General features: G+C 44.1%; 1 protein-coding gene across 4 annotated transcripts in view; it reads right to left on the reverse strand.

Annotated features, from left to right (window-relative positions):
- The window catches only part of LOC118594338 (amyloid beta precursor protein), a 227,216-nt gene extending 221,239 nt beyond the window's left edge, over positions 1-5,977 (reverse strand). For 2 of the 4 annotated variants that reach the window (XM_036204211.1, XM_036204210.1), the window contains exon 1: positions 5,700-5,975. In XM_036204211.1, coding sequence (XP_036060104.1) covers positions 5,700-5,756 — 57 coding nt within the window. In that variant the 5' untranslated portion in view covers positions 5,757-5,975. Of the gene's footprint in view, positions 1-5,699 lie in introns of all 4 variants that reach the window. The other 2 variants (XM_036204208.1, XM_036204209.1) reach the window with 2 other exon arrangements.
- Positions 5,978-23,081: the final 17,104 nt, after the last annotated feature.

The following is a 23,081-nucleotide window of genomic DNA, read 5'->3' on the forward strand; positions in this document are numbered from 1 at the left end:
AACCATAAATCAAGATAGAGCCCCACCCCAGACTTGCCTTCAGGCCAATCTAATAGAGACAATTCTCAATGGAAGGTCCCTCTTCAGAGGCAACTCTAATTTGTGCCAAGTCAACAAAAACTAACTACAGCAAACCTCCACCTCAAAAAATAAAGATGTAGCCACACAAAATAAATCTAAATAAAATATCTTCTTTACCTACTACTGCTGCTGGAACTGAGTGTATACGAACCTCTTCTGTAATAGCTAGCTATTCCATGACATATCGCTTCTTCAAAAAATAGCAAAATAAATTAAAAGTTAAATACATAATTTTTTAAAGATCTGTTTTTAAATAAGTTACTACAGCAGTCAGCCTACTCCAGCGCTGGGTGAATTCTGACCTCAATGGTGGTGCCAGTCAAACAATCGGAAGAAAAATATTTACCAAACACTATTTTCCATAATAAATAGTAGTCTCTCCCAAAAGCAATCCATGTTAAACTAAGGGAAGAGCTATATAACATTCCCCCTTCAGGAATGTCTCCATGGAGTCTGAAATGCAATACACATAATTGCTTATACTTGCTTCTCCTTCAGGGAGCATGCTCATTCGCTCACCTTAGCCTTGCCAGCCCGCCACCCTCCCTCCCACCCACTCATGAGAGTGGAACAGAAATGTACGAAGCAGAAGGCTACAGCATTCATGAGCACTTGCAAAAGACGGTATTTATTATCCATCTACACTCCATGCTTTGTACCTAGGATCCCACTACGAAAAGGAAAAGATGTCACAGTTGAGTAAACAAACAAACAAACAAAAAACAGAAATGAAAAAAACCAAAGCTCCAAACCAGGTTAGGACTGGCCGGGCCCTCACAAACGTAGGTGTGTGCCCTGTGAGGCTCGTTCCCTCTGAGCCCACAAGGTCATCTGGACCAGCGGGCCGCAACTGCAGTCTTGGCTACAAAGAATGTCAAGACACAGCTCTGAGGAGAGAAGAGAGAGATGGAAACATGACCTCTGCTTCCTTTGCCCTTCTCCCTGCTTCTTGCACACCCTAGCCTCTACGGCCTTACTTGGCTTCTGTTTTCAGAACAGCCTGATGAATCCTGAATGTGGTTCAAATTCGTCCATCTGTAACTGCTCTCAAAATCCTTGTTTCTATTTTAAAATTGCCCAGAGATTATTTCTTCTTCTTCTTCTTCTTCTTCTTCTTCTTCTTCTTCTCCTTCTTCTTCTTCTCCTTCTTCTTCTTCTTCTCCTCCTTCTTCTCCTCCTCCTCCTCCTCCTCCTCCTCCTCCTTCTTCTTCTTCTTCTTCTTCTCTTCCTCCTCCTCCTCCTCCTCCTCCTCCTCCTCCTCCTCCTCCTCCTTCTTCTTCTTCTCTTCCTCCTCCTCCTCCTCCTCCTCCTCCTCCTCCTCCTCCTCCTCCTCCTCCTCTTCTTCTTCTTCTTAATGCCAAGCCTTGCTCCCAGGAATTGCTTTTTTTTTTTTTTTTTGGTGCAACGGGTGGAGGAACCCTGACAACACTCTCTCAAGCTTTTGTTTATTCTTTTGTTTTAATCTCCATGATGTCTTGGGATGGGATGTAGTTCAGTAGTAGAGCAGTTGCCCGTCGGGCTTCAGTCTCCATATTTGACCCCAACACCACATACACAAACACAGAAAGAAAACAAAAAACAAAACAAAACAAAACAAAAACACACACACAGAAAAAAACCCTCCATGATGCTGCCATGTTCCCTACAGAAACACTCTTTAAATAGTTGATTTGCTTATTCCCTCCTCGTGGCTGCAGAGTGAAGCTCCTTTTATCATTTATTCGCCTCGTTTACATGGTGCGGAGGATACATCCCGGTCTGCTTTCAGCCCTGACCTCCTTGAGTCTAACTCTCCACCCAGCTCCAGAGTCCGGCCTACCCTGTCACAGTTTCTGTTTATCTTGTCTCCCCTGGATGGATGGAAGCTCCGTGAAGGAAAAGACAGTTTGGGTTTGTGTAATGATCGAGCCGGGACAGGACTTGGTCTTAAAAAAAAAAAAAAAAAAAAAAAAAAAAAAAAAAAAAAAAAAAGAAAGAAAGAAATCAATAAAATTTTCCCTAATGAATAGATGAGGCTATGAATCAAACTGAATTCCATGCTTGTTCTTCCTCTCGTTACGTAAAAACCTTATCTGGGCCTGGCTCTAATGCAAGCTCAAAGAACACAGATAAGACAAAAGCCCTGCATGTACACTCTGGTGTTTGTGTGTGAACAAATACAGCCATGTGAATACTTAACCTTCATTCCCCGGCCTGGGACAAAAACCTGGCCGGAAACTTACAACCAGGAAATGCTCCGGCACTAGCTAATCCTACTGCCCTTTTCATCATTTCAGCTACAAGTATTTATCCTGTAACGCTTTCTCAGTACTCCACTTACTATGCACTTTTTTTTTTCTTAATCTGTACTTTGTTTTTTTGGACACAACATTCCTATTTCATAATTATGTGCATACATATGTCTGTAGCCAGTGGGGGTGAGTAATAAAGTATATATACAGTCAAATAAACATTACATGCTGATGATAACTTGATATTTCCAGTATATTTGTGCAGCTCCATCTTGCATAGACTGGCATAAAAGACAGAGATTATAAAAGAAATGTATTAATGAAAGATGCCTTGGAAATCTTAAAACAGCAGTTTTTGCAGTAGTATACATTATTTAATGAAGCCCTTTTCGTTTCACTTCTGTATGAAGGATGACTGATACTCTTCATTACCAAACAAATGTAGAGAACTGATTGGCCATAAACAGTAAACTTAAAACAGGGACCCTGTAACATTAAGAGAGAACCTTAGCCATAAATTTAACTCCACTTCCTTCAAACCAGCAGCCAACTGATGCCATCCCCCCCCTCCATTTATTTTAAATCCGTCTTTGCTAATTTAGTGTCCCTGATCTTGTATACACACCTTTTCATTTCTTCGGTTCCATCTTTCAATGGCTCTGCAGTCCTAAGGTCCTGCAAGTTGTCACGGGGGATGCTATCGCTTGGGGTGACCAAAGAGAAGCATTTACAGCCTGCCAGTTATCATGGCTTCCCACTGACAAGCAGGAACTGGTGGTTCCTGATGGATCCCCATCAAGAATCTCAGCCTCACTGTGGATGGAAGGAAGGCTTTTCCCTCAGAGCAGCCCTACTCAGCAGGTTTCCAGGCTGTGAAGGAACCACCACCACCACCACCACCATCACCACCAAGGCAAGCTGGGAGTTACCAGCTCCATCCAAGAAAACAAAACTTACAGGCGAATGGAAATGAACAAGCAGGCAAACCAGAGTGTGGGACCATCACAGTTTGCTAAACGCGTGTGCCTCTGTTCAGCAGACCAGGAAAAAAAATGTCAGACCCGGTAATGACGAATCCCTGGAGCAGGAGACCTCACCATCATTACCCCTGTTCACTTGGATGCTTCTGCAGAACCACCTGCAGCAGACCTATTTTCTATGATTTACAAAAGGCAGCCAACTCCTAATTCGGCAGCTTCAGTGGACACAGAGGTGCACAAGTCTCTGTCAAGCCTCATTAGTGTGAACTACCTATCCTTCCAGTGATTCACAAAAGGGACTGATGTGGTTCTCACATTCACCCTTTAAAGGTGACGGTAACCACAGGATAATCTCCAAATGGTTGGCAGAGAAAGGATATGCAATTGCCCAACGCCAAAAAATAAATCGAGTTCATCGGGGCCTACATCCTGACCCTCTCTATACAAGTTAAAAAAAAAAAAATGCTCAAGAAAAATAAACATTGAAGTTTTGACGTGAGCTTCAAAAATTATAGTTATGCTTTTGATTCTCAGTCATGTCTTTATATAGTAAGACAATTTGAAAAACTGAATATTATACAACTAAAATTTTAGGTCATCAGAATTTCCTTGACTAAATGGCTTAAAAATATGGAACAACAAATTCTTAAGACTCCTAAAAGACCTGTTTTAACCAGCCTGAGGTGGTTTCCAGATCCAGGAGCCACTTATGGGTTAAAAAAAAAAAATAGAGGGGTTTTGAAAAAGTTCAATGACCTTGTAAATTAAGAACTAAAAATAAATAAATAAATGTAAAACCGTACCAGTGATAGCCTGGACAGTCCCCATGGAATTACAGGAAAGCACTCACCCGGAAATTGCTATTTTGGAAAATTACTATGCGGTGGGGGGCAGAGGGAATATGATGGGGAAGGGATATTGCAAAGGTTGAAATGCTGAAAACGGAACAAACGACGCGAAATGCAACCCGCTGCCACACAAACAACTTCCAGGCATCTTTGGGTAAAAAGGAAAACAACCCTTTTGCTGGATGCTGGAGAGTTGGATGAATGGAGAAGACTTGTTATACACCTAGTGGTGGGTGGATTTCACAGGCTGCAGCCTCCACACAGCCTTTCTTTGCTGCACTGCAGAGGCGCCATCTTCTCCGCCTTAATCTTCACTCTACTCAACCCTTTTATCTGCACGCTTTAAAAAAAAAAAAAAAAAAAAAGGCCCCGAGGACCTTCCCCAGCATCCTGCGCCCCTCAGGGTGGCCAAGCTAGAGTCCCCAGAACTGCCCTGAGGAGGCCGCACCTTAATCAGACAAACACCTCCTTTGATGCACAAGAGCCCCAGCCTCCCCACCACCAGGCACTGCCCTTTCCAGACGCACGCCTCACTCTGGGCTCTCTCGCTCTCTCTGCGAGGACTTTGCAGCCTCGCACAGGTTTGGCACTAGGCGGTGGTGATGCGGGGGTGGGAGATCGCGGGGCTCCAAACAGCACCCCCAGGCCCTCGGGGACAGACGCGCAGCACCGGGAAGGGAGCCGCGGTGGCGCACAAACTACCACGGCTCCGCCACCGCGCCCTGGACGGCGAGGGCGGGGTGTCGCGGCTTTTGTTCCCGGGGACCTTCTCGGTCTCTGGGAGAAACTGCAGGTACAGCGGAGAGCCGGGGCCGTCCAGTCTGGAGGACGGTGCCGAGTGGCCGCAGCTCTCCGATGCCTCTCCTCACTTGCAACTTACACAAAAGGGGGAGACGGAAATGCACAAAGTTTGCCGGAGGAAGGCGGTGCGCGACCCCGCGCCCGCTCCGGAGAGGGTCGCTGCGCAGGCGGGCGGCGGCTGCCAGGAGCAGAGCCCAGCTTCGCAGCGCAGTCGGGCGGGGGTGGGAAGGGAAGGTGAGCCAGGCGCTCCCCAGCGTCCAGAGCTGCCCCCATTCCAGCCCAGGACTCCCGGGAAGGGGAAGGGCGGCGATTTCCTCGCGGGGCAATGGATTGTGAGACTCTGCGCTTTCAGTTTTCCACACGTGTGTCCCCCCCCCACCCCCGCACAACCCCCCCCCCCACGAACTGGGTGTCTCTCGCGTCCCCGAGACGGGCTCTCGAGGCAGGGAGGAGTCCGGGTCTGTGCTCAGGCTCGTCCCCTTCACCCTCACCGGAGCCGGCGCGGATGTGGGGAGCCCCGCGCCTCACCCGCTCCCTCTCCACCGGTCGGGCAGCGCGTCCCCGGGAAGGGCTGGGCCAGAGACGCCGCCGCTGCGCAGGGCAGCCGCAGGCGGGGGCGGCCAAGAGCGGGATACCCGTGACGGTCCCCCGCCTCTCACGATTCAAGCTCCGTGGTGGAGACGACCGGGTCCTCCCGGCGCCCGTCTCCCCCGCCCCTCTTAAGCCCCCCGTCTCTTTTTCCCAGGCGCGGCACCCACCTCCAGCGCCCGAACCGTCCAGGCGGCCAGCAGGAGCAGTGCCAAGCTGGGCAGCATCGTGATCCCGCTTGGGGCACCGAGTGCTCGGGGTGCGAAGGGGAGATCCGCCGCGCCCTGGCTGTGTCCGCGTCGCCGCCGCCGCCGCCGTCTCCGGTAGCCCCGGCGCTCTGCTCGGCTCGGCTCTGCTCTGCTCTGGGTGCTCTCGCCTCCCGCCGCCGCCGAGGAAACTGACAGAGCTGGAGCGCGGCGGCGGGGCTCGCAGCCGGGAGTCAGCTGATCCCGCCCACCCGGCTCGCCACCACCCGACAGAGACCCCTAGCGGAGCCCCGGGGAGCTGCGCCCGTGCGCAACCGGAGGCCACCCCGGGCCAGGAGCCCACAGGTGCGGGGTCCTGGGCACCAGCGCGCGGCTAAGGAACCCACGGCGCCCCTGGGCTCCCGGAGCCAAGGGAGGGATGATCGGGGTCCGGGAGAGGGACCCGCAGAGGGGGTTTGAGGGAGAAGGTGAATCCTAGGACGTTTGGGTTCCAGGACAGTCGGGAGCGCTCCCCGGCTCGTCCTCGTGAGCTTGAGTCACCCGACCCCGCAGGCTTCTCTGGAATGTGTTTGAGGAGCTTCTGCTGAGATGCATTTTTATCCGCAGTTCATTTGCTCCGTTTGAAGAGGTGGCGCAAGGCCCATAACATTAGCAATGGGATTTTTTTTTTTTTTTTCACAAGAAGGACAACCTCCACCCGCGACCAGCAACCTGGGTGGGATTTTTGTCGTTAGAATGCACCAGAGAAGGGCACGCGACCTAGGACACACCTAGGACACAGAAGGACCAGTTTTCTTTATGTTTGGAGTGTGTGTGGGGGGGGGGGGGGGGGGGCGGCGGTGTTTTTTAATTGTTGTTGCATTTTGGTTTGACTTGGGAGGATTCAGAGAAGGAGATCAGCAACCGGGATTGGAGGAGGCAGGGAGGTAAAATCTAAGATGCAGAAGAGATCAAAGTTGATCTGGACAAGATCTTGAGCTATGGCTCTTGTTCCTCCTCCATCCCCAACGACTCTGTGCTGAACTCCACTTTTTTTTTTTTTTTTTTTTTTTTTTTTTGCGTCTGCCTCAAATCACAGAAAAGAACCTCTGTAAAGCCTTTTCTCCTAGATTAAACACAAACTGCCCAGTGCTAGAATGGCCTAGAACCATCCATTCTGACCGGATGTGACATCAGACCCAAAGCCATTGGCCCGCCCTAAGCTAGTGAGAGGGGACAGGGGATAATGCCAGGTGAGTTTCTGGCTCTGAGGCCACTACCCTTCTCCTCACCTGATGTGTTTTTTAATAACCTGACGTGAGCAGTGGTCATCTGGGAACCTAAATTGAGAAAAATGCCTCCATCAGTTTAGTCTGTAGGCAAGTCTGTGAAGAGTATTCTTGATTACTGATTCGTGTGATAGGTGAGCCCAGGGCTGGTGGTCTTGGGTTGTAAAAGAAAACAGGCCAAGCAAGCGATGAGGTGCAAACCAGTAAGCAGCTTCCAGCATGGCCTCAGCTTCTGCTTCTGCTTCCAGTCCTTAGTTCCTGCTCTGACTTCCCTTCATGATGGACTGTGAGCAGAATGTGTAAGCTAAATAAACCCTTTCCTCAAGTTACTTTTGGTCATGATTTTTTTTTTAAATCACAGCAATAGAAAGCAAATTAGAACACCTGCTCTTCCACAGAGCAAGGAATCCCTGTGAGGGAGGTGGGAGGATATGTCCCCACCCCTTCCTTTCTGAGAAGTCAGCATTGACCTACCAGCTCGCCTAAATACCATCTGTCCAACTCTACATATAGGTTTTTTTTTTTTTTTGCTGGATGTCCTTTGAATGCCCTGAACAAATAACAACAAATATTTGCTATGCAATATTTGCTTCTATTATTTATGGCATTCACTTCCTACAAAAGCCAAGGAAAGGATAGGAAGATAGCTCCGCTGGCAAAGTACACAAGCATAAAGACTGGAGTTCCATCCCTGAAAGCCATGTGAAAATGTCAGTCATGTTAGCATCTGCCTGGGAGGGAGAGACAGACAGACTCTAAGGTGGACAATACCTAAGAAACATCATCTAAGGATAGCTTGTAGCGCGCGCGTGCGCGCGCATGCGCGCGCGCGCACACACACACACACACACACACACACACACACACACGGAAACCATTGCTGTTATCATCCCCATTTAAAAGTCAGGAAAGCTATAACTTAACCATAGAGTGACCGGTTACTTAGTAAGTGGAAAGCTCACCCCTCAGCCGCCTTTTCCTGGCATCTGAAAATTAGGAAAGGGAAGCTAAGAGATCTGTGAACAAGAGGGTGACCCAAAGTTGGACCCTCAGGAAAAAATTCCAGTGAGAAACAATACAGTGGAGCTTTCACCTCACACTCCTTCCCAAATACTCTTACCTCTCCAGCATCATGACCTGTTTATATGAACAAGGGAGGCACCTGAACACCGAGCAGATGGGAAGGGATCAGATCTGGTTCCAAAGCTCATGAGATCTTACAAAAAATGAAAGCTTGAGACCTTTTGTCCAAAAATGAAACGTTTGTATGACTGTGACCCTGGGACATTAGCCTGAGCTCTTCTGAGCACAGTTTGTAGGCCCCTATGCTCCAGGGAAAGAGGCAGGGATTTAACAAGAGGGGGCAGTTGTCTTTTATTGAGCAGGAAATTTAAAAAATACAATGATAAAGCCGGTGGTGGTAGTGCATACCTTTAATCCCAGTACTTGGGAGGATCTCTGAGTTCGAGGCCAGCCTGATCTATAGAGTGAGTTGCAGGACAGCCAGGGCTATCTCAAAAAGAAAGAAGAAGAAGAAGGAGAAGGAGAAGAAGAAGGAGGAGAGATAGATAAATGGATAACCCATAAAACCAGAAATTCTTAAAGTTAGTAGTCTCCTTTCACATGACTGAATTTCATCCCCCTCACATTCCTGGTCAGAATGTTCTCAGAGGAAGCAATTAACTCCTGATTGTGCCAGAAAATTTTCTTAAAGGTTTTTTGCTTTTAATTTTAGTTGTGTGTGTGTTCTCGTGTGCATCTCTCTCTCTCTCTCTCTCTCTCTCTCTCTCTCTCTCTCTCTCTCTCTCTCTGTGTGTGTGTGTGTGTGCATGCCATAAGTGTGGATGTGCTCACTAAGGCCAGAAAAGGGAGTCGGATCCCCAGGAACTAGAATTATAGACTGTTGTGAGCTGCCTGATCTGGGTATGAGGAACTCTTTAGGTCTTCTCCAAGAGCAGGAAATGTTCCTAACCAATTAGAGAGAGTGTGTGTGTGAGCAGGCCACAGCACACACATGGAGGTCACGGGACACCTTTAGAAACCTGTTCTCTCCTTCTACCCTGTGAAGGCAGGGTCTCTATTGCTGTTCCTGTCCCACTGTGTCCTCCAGGCTAGCAGGCCAGAGCTACTAGGTGGTCTTCTGTAGCCATCTCTCATCTCACGTTTAGGGATGCTATGATTGCAGATGTGTGCCCCTGCAACTGGCTTTCTCCTGGGAGTGGGTTGTGGGAACTGCTTAAATTGTCGGACTCGCAAGACAAAGCTTTTACCTGACGAGCCAACTTTCTGACCCGATCCCTAAACTTTCCCCTTTCATCACTACTCAGAGATTCTGATGGCTCTTTACATCTTACCGCTTCCTCTCCTCTACAGTAACGTCATTCCTGCCCTGAATGGAGGATCTTCCCAAGTCTGCACACGAGAAACCCCGCAACATCTCTAGTTAGAATTCCCGAGAAAGGGCTGGGCATGGTGGTGCGTGCCTTTAATCCCAACATTTGAGGCAGAGGCAGGCCAGGTCCGGCCAGACAGAGCTACACAGTGAGACCCTGGTTCAAACAAACAAGAGTTTTCAGGGAAGAAACCAACCACGTGTCTACCAAAATCCCCCTACGACAAGCTGGACTTAAGGAGACCACTGTGAGACACTCAGTAACTACTCAGACAGGCCAGCCTATCTTTGGATAACCAGCTCTGAAACAACCGGTTACTGGAAAGTTCTCCCCACTACTGACAGCTCTCACATACAGATATCACCTGTGGCCAAGCAGAACATTCATTTCTGCAGCGTACGTCTCTAGAAGACATGTTGCTAGTCCCACCTCCAAGTTAAGTCATACCTCTGAACAGCCCCATAAACGGCAACATATCTCTTCCTTCCATGCCCTAAATAAGTTCTGGTTTGTTGTGTCTGCAGCCTAATGCTGCTCTTGATTTTGTCTACATTGCACTGTGGACTCAGATTGGTCACACTTGCTGGCAAATCTTCCAGCTTTCATGCACAGTGCTGCTAACAAAAATATTTTGTACATCTAGGCAGTCATCCATGCCCCATAAGAACCACCAAGAGCAGTGGCAAGTCTGAGCCAAGAAGATGGGACCTTAATTTTCTATGACTACCAACAAAATACCTCAGAGTAGGGGTTGGAGACAAAAGCAGAGTACATGGTGTTTATCTCTGCAGGCCTGGGATCTGTCTCCAGAAATGTAAACCAAAACAAAACCCACAACAAAACTAGGTGATTTCAATAACAGACGCTTAACTTTCTCACAACTCTAGAAGCTAGAGGTCCCAGATCAGGGTGTCATCAGGGCTAATTCCTGCCCAAATCTGCCTCTGGTTTGCTGTTGGCCATCTTCCCTCTCTGTTTTTACATCCCCTTCCCTGCGTGTGTTTTTATGTTCAGATCCTCTCTTTTAAAGGACATTGAGCAAAAGCCCACCTTCCAATCTCCCTAAATTACCTCTTTAAAGACCCTGTGTCCAAACCCAGAAACATCCTGAGGCTTGGGGTGATTAGAATTTTGAAATATGATTTTGGAGTGAGGAGATTATCACAGGGTCACATTCAGATCAGCTAAGACACGGTCTGTAATCATCCCACCAATCTTCACCTTTGTTACCAAAGACCAGCAGTCCTTCCTGTCATTTCCAGGTGGAAGGTGACTGGTGAACAGGAAGACAGGAATGAAGAGGCCTGCTTTCTCCCTGTCTTCCACCAAGTCAGCATTCTGATCCCCATGCAGCCAGCTTGCCATGCCCTTCCCTTGACTATCAGACTCTGAGAATAAGTAAAAGGGCCTTTAGCATGTTCCCTTTTAAAATGTTATCAAATCTTAAGCTCGTATTGACGTTTATGTTTTGTATTAGTTAGCCAGGGGTGCCATGACAAAGTATCGGTAGCCTGGGTAGCTTTAAAAAGGAGAAATGTATTTTCTTAGACTTTTGGGATGGTCTAAGATCAAGATGGAGGTCAGATGGCCTCTGCTGAGGTGAGGGCTGTGCCAGTGGCTTGTTGAACATCCTTAGCTGTATCTTCATGTGGTCCTTCCTCCGCAGGCTTAGGCCCTGATATCTCTTTATGTTCACACCTCTTCTCTTTAAGATACCATTAGCTTGGATTAGGACCTGCCCTAATGATCTCTTTTATTAAATTACTTCTTGCAATGAGATGGATCAAAATGTAATGAGACGCATGTATAAAAATATCACAATGAAACTCATTCATGTGGGTGCTCACTTTAAAAAAAAAAAAAAACGTTTAAAAAGATACCTATTCCAAGCCTAACCTTCAAATATAGTCCAGTTTGAGGTAATCCCTGTGTTGGTGTGGTGACAGCAAGGCTTCATTTACCAGAGAAACCAGTGCTTTTACTGGAAGCCCAACAACCCACAGTGACTTTGTGTTAACTTTGTCAGAGGCTGCCAGTTAGCACAGTGGCTCCCGACTCAATATCCCATAGCTGGATTCTTAAGTGATATTTTGATAATAAAACTCCCAAAGAGGTAAGTGAACTCTCTCTCTCTCTTTTTAAAATGTGATTAAGAGCCCACTCAGATTTATCTTTTCTCATTTGTGTTCCAGCACACTCTTGAATGGGAGAGAAAGGAATGGAGTTGTAGTCAGTCGGTATGGTAAGAATTAAGCAAAACTCTGGCCCCTCCCAAAGGCATGTGGCCAGTATGTGAAAGATATGCATCCCATTTGCAAATGGAACTATGCTTGGGAAGGCTTTGTGCCAAAGAGACTGAAAGGATTAAAATGACTTGTCCTGTAGAATGGAGGACAACACATGCTTGAAGGAAGCCCCACCCCAGGTCAGCTGCAGAGAGTCTTGGGTCTCACGAGGAATTGCTGGCATCTGGAACCATTGTAATCACTCAACACTGCAGCAAAACTGAAGCTAAGCGGATGTTAAACTCCAGGGTAGCCAGACCTCTGCATAAATTACACCTCAGACTTGCTCACCATATTCTCTTTAGTGAATGACAGAGAAGTACTAAAGACATGGATGAGTAATGGAACAGGAAAGTGTTTCCTACCCCTGAGGTGAATGGGAAGATTAGACGGGCTTGGGAACATAGCGTATATACGTAAACAGCATTCTAGATGTCAAAACAAACATGTAAACAAAAGCATCAGAGTCATAGTCATTAGGTACACAACTTTGTCCCGGAGCAAACAGACAACTCTACCCATCAGTCAACATTTCTGGTCCCATGTGTGATTTATTCCAGTTAAAGGAAATGTAGCTGTAGAAACCAAAAATGTTCACTATTGAAATATCAATTATAGCTCTTTACACTTGACACTTTGGTAAAAAGAAAGGAAGGAAGGAGGTAGATTTGGGTGAGAGGGAAAGTGGGGTGAATCTCGGAGGAGTTGGGGGAGGGGACATGAATGAAAATTAATTTTATTAAAGTCTATTTTCAATAAAAAATGAAAAAAATCTAAATTAAAAACAAAACTTATAATCACTCTTCTTAAAGACCATGTGTTTATATGAGAAAAATATGTGGGAAAAGAAAAGCCATAAAAATGCATTAGTAATAATCATGTGGTGTAAAGTGTTTGTGTCTCTGAATGTGGATTAGTGAGAAGGAAACCAGAGTTCCAAGCCTGGGGCCCCTGGAAGGGCAAACCAGGAATGCCAGGAGGAGAAGCCAGCTAAAAGCATCAAGAGGGTTCAAGGAGCCAAGGATAGAGGGGAGGTGGCTGAAGAGAGGACAGTGTTAGAAGGTGGGGGGGAACTGGAAGGAGTAGATGGATGGGGAACTAAAATCATGTCATATAGCATGAGAAAGGAATCTATTTTCAATAAAAGGATAAATAGAGTTTCCAAGGAATGGGAACACTGGAGAGATAGCTACAGGCATTGTCCATCATAACTGAAGAGCCCCAAAACTGATGATGTCCACCATAACTGATGATCCCTAGTACTGAGCTGAAAGCTATTTAGAAGAGGCCAACAACATGATACCACAAATCATCAGGTATGTGTCATTTTACTTATAAGAACCTGGTAGGCACTTGGAGAGTTAACTAGTATTCTGGAAATGACCCATAAATATCTCTGTGTATCAGAGCATTAAAGAGACATATAGAGTCAACAGAATATATATATACACACATATATATATATATCCTCCTGCACATATATATATATATATATATATATATATATATATATATGAATTTGTTACTGTGCCTTTAAAATCGTTCAGTCTAAGAAATCCCACAGTCACCCTTCTAAAGAATGGGGAAACCTGCAAAGCTTGATAACTGGCATGGTTACTACTTAAGTCCTAGAGTCAGAAGGCTAAAGAAAGTGAAGAAATGGGAGCTGTGATGTCCATGGACAGGAGACGGTAAGCACTCCAGCTCAAGAAGAGCACATGTGGCCTCTCCTGTAGTGTCCTCTTCCCGCACCTCTTGACCATATCCATCTCAGTGGTTTAAACACACCCACCCACGTCGCTGAGGAAGAGCCTTCTTTACCTGGCCCACTAAGTACCAATGTGAATTTCTTCCAGAAACATTCCTCCAGATATACCCAGAAATAATGTTGTACCAGCTCTCTGGGCATCTCTCTACCCAGTCAGGTAGACATTCAATTAACTGTCATTCCCTGTAAAAGGATGTAAGAGTAAACTCAGTTAAATTTCTACATCAAGGTTATTTTCTAATGTATAAATGAATTAAAGAAAAAATGTTGTTAATTTTATGTTTTCCTACAAGTATATATTGTATGTTGAACATATTCCTCCCAGATTCTTCTACCATTCCCTTTCTCCTGCATCCTTACTATAAGTGCTATTTGTCCCCAGATAATGTTTACTAGTAGTTTCATATCATATATATTATGTATATGTATATATAATATGATATAAATAACATTTTCTAGTACAATTTCCAAATTGTGTACAGTGGAACTCAAGCTATCAAGAATGTTCGTAGGTATTCAACTCATATCTGAAGGGTTCTGTAACCAAATGTTTGGGAAATAATTAAAGTTAAACTAACATCTTGATTTAGGATGCTCACAGCCCTTTAAGTGCTAAGCTGCCCTTTGAACTTTAAGGATGGTAGCTGTAGTTCTAAGCCTCTCTTATCTCATGTTTTTTGCTATTGTTTGCTATGTCAGGCCCTGGAATTAGGTAACTGTGGTCTAGAGGCATTCCAGTTAGGCTCTTGGTTTTATTTCTTGCAGAAATGGATGTTTCTAGGGAAAGTTTTGTCTGAACATATAGGTTTGTTCAGCTGGAAGGTATTTCAATGCATGACCCTGACTGAATATGACTTAATGAAAGAGGAATTGCAGAAATATGAGGCAGACAGACATTTTAAAGTAGGGCATAGCATGCCATGAAAAGCATTTCAAAAGTGTAAAGTCAGAATAAAAATGTGTGTTCTGCAGGAGATATTGGTTTAGAGTGTTTTGAATATTTATTATGTAAGCATTCAAGTGTATGACCGGCTTCTTAATTTGGGGGAGAAATGGAACAGAATCCAAAGGCACATTTGTGACTGTTTCTTTTAAAAATTCCATCTAAGAAAAGGAGAAAGTATTGCTAAGTTTACAGAGAAAAGCCTCGGTATAAGACTTGGATTCACAATGTTGCCTCTAATTATCCAAGGTGAGGCCCTCAAGGAGTAGTCAGGACCCTGGGGAAGACTGCTGAAGGGATCAAGGGAAGAGGACCAAAAAGAAACCTGCTTTTCCTTAGTTTTCCCCTGTTAGTCATTGTTGAAATCTTCATTTACCACTAATCATGTTAAGGAGTTCTGTCAACTCACTACTGTAACAACAACAGCAAAACAAAACAGAGAGAGAGAGAGAGAGAGAGAGAGAGAGAGAGAGAGAGAGAGAGAGAGAAGAGAACGGAATGATTTAGGAAATCAAGCCTGAGAAAGCAATACTGTCTTCCTAATCTCCAGTTGTCCTAAAGGTGCCAACGCCCACCTTGTTCTAGGGTCTGTGAAGTCTGGAAAGATACTGGCAGCCCACCCATTTCTTCTCTCAGAGGAAGGGACACTTAGGTAGAAATAACAGGAAAAAAAAAAAAAAAAAAAAAAAAAAAAACAGTGACAGCACACAAACTCTCAGTTTCAGATCTTTCTAGAATTCCACCATGTATCTTTGCCCAAATTCTGGGAAATACCAAACATAATACCTATTTTTTTTGCCTGTGCGAGAGAACAATATACTACTTTGTTCTCCAGTACATGGGGGCAATGGGGGATTTTTTTTTTAAATCTGATTTTACCAGCAGTGTTCAGTGTTTTCCACCCAAATCACTAAGCAATTTTCAAAGCTATGTACAAGATGTGCCTAGAAAAAGGCCAAGTAGCACAGACAGAACCATGCTGTTGTCACTCACCTTTCATGTGGTTCCACTGATCTTGGTGACTCAACACCTAGGAAATAACACAGGATCTGAAAACAATGAAAATGAAATAGCTCAGGCAGGCTCAGGCTTCTTGCTTTTGGAATTAGTCCTCAGTGATAATCATCCAGTGTAAAAGTTTCTCTCCCATGAAGCAAAGCACAGCCCAAAGAAGTGCTTCCCACCTCCTTCGGGACCAGGGAGCAGTTGCTATTTGGTGTCACAATAACCGTCTCTGGATAAGTAAGAGTTTCATCCTGAGTTTTCAAGCCCAGCGTTCTCTTCTCTTTCACACACTTGAAGAGAAGATGTTGGGCACCTGGCCCAAGTGACTCTTTCCTCCTTTCTGAACTCCTGTGATAAGGAAGTGTTTGATTTAATCTGACTCTCCTTCAACATGAAGTTTCAGAATACTTCCTCTTCTACTTCCTCCTTATTCTACAACTGAATCTCTAAAACAACAAGAAAATGCCCACCCTCCCCCCCCCCCGGCCACACCACACCTCTCTTTCAGTTCCTATGAGTTGAAAAGTATCTAGAATTAGGAAGTTTCAAACCGAAGAGATTGGATTGTCATTGTGGCGGATGTTTTAATCTAATGAGAACTTATCCACTTAATGTAGACTCAAGAGTAACTTGTCTAAAACTGTGGCTCTTGGCAAACCTTGACCCTAGCTTTCCTGACTTCCGAACCTTATTTGTTCTTGTGGTGTTTCCACAATGAAAATGTCACTACACCTAAGTCATGAAAACAGTGGTATGCCAGAATTAGCCACACTTTGTGGAACAGAGACATTTTTCCTTACGCAAAATCAAGTTATCATTCTGGGGTTTGGGAGTTGGAATTTGCTTCCCAAATCATCTGCAAGAGCTTTTCCCAAAGGTAGGTAGGTGAGTGCCTCTGCAGTGTGCTCCAGGCAGTTGTCCAGCTGCTAATTCCTTATTTTATTAGCTCCCATGGAGCCAGCTTCCACAGGCTACCTTCTCTTCATTTCTGTTCTTAGCCTCCATGCTGCCACTCCACGTAACATCAGATGCAAACTGACTTTGCTTCCATCTGTAGGACAATCCTTCACAAGTATTGAGACAGTCATCCAAGATTCATTTAGACTTGGTTTGGCTGCTTTCCCATCATCCCCTCCCCTCCTCTATTTTATTTTTCTGCACCATGCCTTGTGGTAGATAGCTCCTAAATTCCTTCCAATACTGTACTTTGGATGAATTAATTCATTTCTGCAAATGCCCTTCTCCCATGTATCCATTCATTTGAGATCTATTTAATGAACAGCTAAGTTGAAAAACATTATAAAATTCTAAGCATGCACATAAGAAAACATAGTGTGACACAGAATGACACAGAATGTAGGGAGATGAGCAGAGTGAGGAGAAGGAGAGAATGGATTTGGGAAATTGGAAGCTTGCATGCATCCTTAGGATGAGCAGCTGCTGAAGAAACATTTCAACAGACAAATATGGAAAATGAGGGAGGAGGATGTGTTCAGGAGGAAAAGTGCATTTGGGAATAGAGAATCATTCCTGAGGTAGGGATGAGTGTGACATCACCTACGGTTCCAGTGGAAGAAATGGGACAGAGTGGTAAGAGGTGAGGCCAAAGAGGTTGTTAGGCGATGGATTATCTCCCACTCTAGACTTCATAAAGCCAAGCCCCTTTGCTCCAGCATATTAAAATGTGACGGTGTTTTTAAAATGTTGCTGAAGTTAAGGTCACTCTGGAAGTTTCTAATCCAGTATATCTGGCATCCTCCTAAGGACATGAAATTAGGGCATGAGCGAACTTGCACAAAAGGAAGCCCATATGAAGACCTCAAGGAAGGAAGCCACAGAAGAACCAGTACGACCGACACCTTCATCTTGGACCTTCCAGCCTCCAGAACTGGGAAAACATTTCTGCTGTTTAGTCCCTCCACCTCCAGCCTTGGCAAATTTAAGGCCAGATAAGATACGTTATTGGAAGCCATGTTAAGTACATTGAGCAGAAAGGGAGCAAATAGAATTGTTTTTCAGCAGATGGATATGATTGAGTTGACATTTTAAAGGGATGGATCCAGCTGCTGTTCTGAAAGTAGTCCCTAGGCAGTGAGGAGACAGGACAGGAGGCCAGCAAGTGGTCATTGCAGAGATTTACTCAACTGGAGGAGGCGATAAGAAGAGGGAAGCACTAGGATGTACTTTCAAATTAGAGCCCAAAATATTGTATGACTACTTACTTGGAATTGTGATGGGAGAGTGAAAAGCCAAAAAGCCAAGGGCATCCCACAGCTTTAGCCAAGGGCAACTGGAGGAAGTGAGCTGTCACTCACCAAGATGGGAAAAGCCGAAGAATAATGAGGATAACAAAGAGTTTAGTTTGGGCCTGTGAACTTCATGAGGCTTGCTCGTCTTTGAGTTTAAGATCCCGACTGTATAAATGTAGAATGTATAGGCACGATCAGGGCAAAAGGTAGAGACAGTACTGAGAGAGATTGTTTAATGTGCAGTGGGGACAAAAAGACAATTTGGGACTGAGCTCTAGTACTTGGACTGAGCTCTAGTACTTGAAGGTTTGAGGTTGTTGCAATAAGCAGACATGAACAAAAGCAAGCGAAGAGTGAGTCACAAGCAGGAAAAAGAAAATGACAGAAAAATTTCCAAGAAGTTGAATCCAAGACATGGTTTATGAGGAGAGAATGGTTGTCAGGCTAAGCAGTGAAGGTACATCAAATAGTATAGGACTCCATTAGATTAAGTTATAGAGAAGTCCCTGGTAACATCGACCATAACAGGATTAGGGAATGACATGCACCAAAGTACAGTCAGAGTGGGTTCAGAATGGAATGGGGGAAAGAACTTGGGCCATCAATTATGGAAGTGTCACTTTGAAGATTTTTGCTTTAAACAAGGCTAAGAAGTTACATGCTGCCTGGAGGGAAACATCGAGAAAGGGTTATATATTGAAATAGCAGATATTACTATGTAAAAATCTGCAGAGGAGGAATGAGAAATTTCCATTAACTGGCACTTAAAGACAACGCTGATTTTATCCCTCGGCTTCCACATACATGTGTGCACAGATGCATGTGCTCCTGAACACACATGAGCACACATGTACATGTGTTTGTACACACACACACACACACACACACACACATACACACACAAAGGAAATGAACAAAACAAACAAGTGAATGGGAAGTAGGGAACCTTACTTTTGATGGGACATGAGTACCACCAGGTGCAAAGAAGGCGATTCAGGAATTGTTGAAGATGGAAGATGAGGTCAGTTGAGTCTTCAAGACTGATATGTGATGAGTGATGAGCTGGGAACTTAGGCTTTCTGCATGTCAAATGCAAGTTGGGAATTGCCAAGCTTGTCTAGATCCAGCTTGGGCAACAAAGACAGTACAAATCACACATATAATTTCCAGCTTCCTAAAAATTGTACTTTCTGTGTATAGAAGTTTCCCTGCATATTTGTCTATGCACCATGTACATTGATGGTACCCAGGGAGGCCAGAGGAGGATCCCCGGGACTGGAATGATGGATGATTGTGAGCTGCCATGTGGGTGCTAGGAATTGAACCTGAGTCCTCTAGAGGAGCAGCTGCTGCTCTTGACCTGGAAGCCATCTCATCATTGCCCCAATTTTCAACTTTTTAATAACATGCATTAAAAAAGAAAGGAGATAAGCAAACCAGTTTAACAATAACATAGTTTATGTTCTATATATACAGAACATTATTTCAGAATGAGATCAGTATAAAACTAACAAAATACTTGGCCTCTTTCTAAATATGCGTAGTCTTCCAAGTTTGGTGTGCTTTTTTTTTTTCTTTTTTTCTTTTTTTTGTTCAACACTCAGCTCAGTAGCCATGTGTGCAGTGGACAGGGCAGGTCCAAGAAGCTGTAAGTTACGTGATCTCTATGGAGCATTCCTATGGGAACACAAACATCCTGTAATATATTCAATCTCTAATCAGCCAGGTATAATTATATATAATTATGTTCTTATCTTCCCCAATCTAGTTTATCCAAAGAAATATCATGAGACTCTTAGTCACACACTCTGCTAAAATCTAAAGCTGCTGTGTCAGCCACATTTATCTAATAGAGGTTAATCTGGCATGCATTTCCTTGGTGAATCTGCCAGATTTGGCTTCCAAAGGTTCTTATTTCTTGTGTGTGTGTGTGTGTGTGTGTGTGTGTGTGTGTGTGTGTGTGTGTGTTTATGCTGAGGTTTAATAATAAAGTCTCTACACTTACGGTTATTTGTGGGGAAGTGATCTTTTTTTATTGTTGCTGATAGTTGAAATAGTAATTTTGGGAGACATGGAAAGCTGGGAAAGAGAAAAAAATGCTTGCCATTAAAGAGTGGCAAAGCTGTGTATGAACATTAGACCTGCATCTAGGACTTAGAATATTGTAAACAAGAAAGATCTTGTATTTCATGGAGGATGCCATGACAAGAAATTAGGCAATCTACTACTAGAATGACTTCAAATTAAATTGCCAAAGGGGATCGGGTGGAGGATAAATGTCTCTATAAAAACACATTAAGGAGGATGCTGGAAGAGGTATGGCAGAGGGGAGAAACAGAAGAGAGACTTCATTCAGCTCTCCTCACAGAGAAAAGGAGCCCAGTTCTGAAATGATTGATGCTCTGTGCACTATTCCAGTGTCTATGCACCCATCCTCATAAGTGGGCTAAAAACAATCTGACATTTTTAATAACACAGATAGGTGAAAACACCTTTAGAGGGCAGATAGTATTGGAAGTGCAGAGTTGATGACTAGAAATGAATACCTGAAGTTTGTGTCTTTTACAAAAGGAACTGACCTGTGTGCTATTGCTTGCTCGGCTGGAATAAGATTTAAAAGGTACTTCTTCTAACAGACAGCTGGAATAGCCCCAGAGCCCATGGGTCACCCTCCAGACTATTCAGGCAGCTGGTTCTGCAGGCTTCTCACATCCCTGTTCTCTGTTGGAGAGCACCATACTAAATTGGCTGGTTTGTCTCTATGACATTCCACACTCTCTTTATCCTCTCTCCAACTGGTTTATATGCATTCCTTTCTAGCACACTACTCTTTGAGGGCATACATTGTGAACCGAGTACAGACACTAGGAATCAGGCCCATAAGCATTAAACCTGGGTCTATCAAGTCCCCATGTGGTGAAACTTCTGTGATTGGCAAAGCTCTACCCCTCTTCTCTAATATGAGAGTAATGTAGTCTGCTTTGTGGAGCTGTTAGTAGGCTTAGTGATGACATCTGCCAAGTGCTTGGCACCTAATGACAGCCAATAAAGACTACCTCAGCATTGGGACTATGGACACTGCTTGGAAAAGGATGTTTCATCTGGTTTAGTTGTTTGTGACTTACCAAAATGATGAAGAAATCAGAGTGAGATAATTTAACTAAAATGAGATGTGTCTATATGAGCTTCAAAATGAGCGAATGAAAAATGAGAGCCCAAAGCGATATCATTGTCATCAATACATCATCAGCACTGAGAGGATGCTGATGGGCAGCCTTTATTCTGGGGCGTTTTACAAGCCTGTTCTCTCCCATCTCTGTGTGTCTTCCCCTGTCCTCTTTCTCTCACACAAACATTAACAACTTGATTGAGATATAATTCACAAGCTGAACAGTTGACTCATTTGAAGTGTACGATTCAGTGTTGGCCTGTGTAATCACAGACATGTGACTCATCAACATTGTCATGTTCAAAGAAATTTCATCATTAACCACTTTCTCTCTTCCCTCCTCCAAGTCCTAAGTAACTACTAATCTACTTTCTATCTCTGTACATGTCACTTTCTGGACATTCTACACACATAGAATCATACAATGTATGATCTTTTGAGATGGTTTCTTTCACTCAGCATGTTTTCAGGGTTCAGCCATGTTGTGACATGCCATTCCTTTATTATGCCCAAAATGACTTCATTGTATAGCCTAACCCATTCTATTTTTCCATTCTTTAGTTTATGTAATTTGGTTGTTTCTATCTTTATTTATCTTATAAACGATGTTGCTATAACTATTTGCACACAAGTTTTTGTGTAGACTTTTGAATCTCTCTCTATGGGTGTTTCTCTCTGTCTCTGTGTTTTTCTCTGTCTCTATCTCTCTCACACACATATCTTGGAGTAGAATAGCAAGTTTTTAGCCTTTTCTTGATTTTTCTGTCACTGGGAAGAACAAGTATTAGTAATTCTAGCCTATTTCCCTTAAACAATCTCCATTGAGACTTCTGTTTGGGAAATGTTTATTCACTGTTACAAGTAACTGAGAACTTGCTGCATATCAGATGCTATTCCAGGCACTGGACAGTGTGGAGAGCATTATGGGTCCCATCTCCTGGGTCTAATTGGAGCCTGATGATACCATAACTACTTTCTTTTTGCAGCAGATAGAATTTCAGGCAACCTTGTAGGTGAATATGGTGTTGGTAAGATATTCTCAACCCGTGTTGGAATCTCTATGTATATTTCTAACAGTAGGAATAAGTCATGAGTAGAGATGAAAAAAGACAGGGATGGAGCCAGGAGGCTTTCTTGTTATGGAAAAAGTGCAAGCAGAGGCATGCCCTCTATAAGCCATACCACAGTTCAAATGGTTTAGAGTTTCTGGGTCATAAAACTAGGATAAGGAAGGTACATTTATCTGATTAATATACAAGTCATCAATGAGGAATAATGATTAAAAGAAGAAAAATTACTCCATGATTTATAATTGTCCATTAGATAGCTGTGTGCTGTCAGACAAGCCATTAACCTCTCTGTGCCCCATTTATCATCAACTGTTGAATGGGACTTAAATATCACAGATAGATCCTTTCTAGTGGTCTGCATAAAGTACTTAAAGTTGAATCTGAAGAACTATTCCAAAACATAGCCAAGTTTTGAGCAGATTAAACTACACATGGTGATGGAAATAGAGAATCCACATTAAAGACTAAAGTGAAGAATTTATTTTTGTCTTAAAGAAAGAAAGCAGAGACATTTCAAACTGACTGTAAACTTGGCTTGGCAATGTCAACCCACTCATGCCTCAGCTCGGAGAAGAATATTTCCAAACCCCAAGTTCAAGTCTGCACTTATCCCTCCTCAACTCCACCCTCCATGATTCACAGAAAAGGCACACCTTTAGTCTGACCTCAGCTCCTCCTGGATAGCTGTTTTGAAATTTTCCCTGTGCTCTGGAGACAGGGATCATTCACAACACTCTGAAACTATGTGCCTACATAAGAGTATGCATTTCATCACCCATAGTGTGATATTGTGTGCCCATGAATATCTGACTATGCCCAGGTCTTTAAGATGACAGAAGACGCCCCATGAGTGGTAACATAACCTTTGCTTCATTGATGAATGCTCTCGTTCTCTGATGCTAGTGTGGTCCTTGTAGAAAGGTAACCATCCTTCTTTTTGATTGGCATTTATAGCCAATAGCCCATAGAAGCTGAATGTGAGCAAGTAGGGACATGATGCTCTAAGCAGCACAGTCCTTAATGAGTTGTTTTGTTTGGGTTGGTTTTGTTTTGTTGTGGTACTTGTGACCAAACTCAGGGACTGACTCATGACTGGCAAGTTCTCTACCACAAGCTGGATCCCAAGGGCATGGCTGCCCTTTGAGATGGGCCTATTGGCCTATTGTAGTGGATAGTCATCCCAGCATTGGCCTGGA

This window comes from Onychomys torridus, chromosome 12 (genome assembly GCF_903995425.1).
Source record: "Onychomys torridus chromosome 12, mOncTor1.1, whole genome shotgun sequence".
NCBI classification, from domain to species: Eukaryota; Metazoa; Chordata; class Mammalia; order Rodentia; family Cricetidae; genus Onychomys; species Onychomys torridus.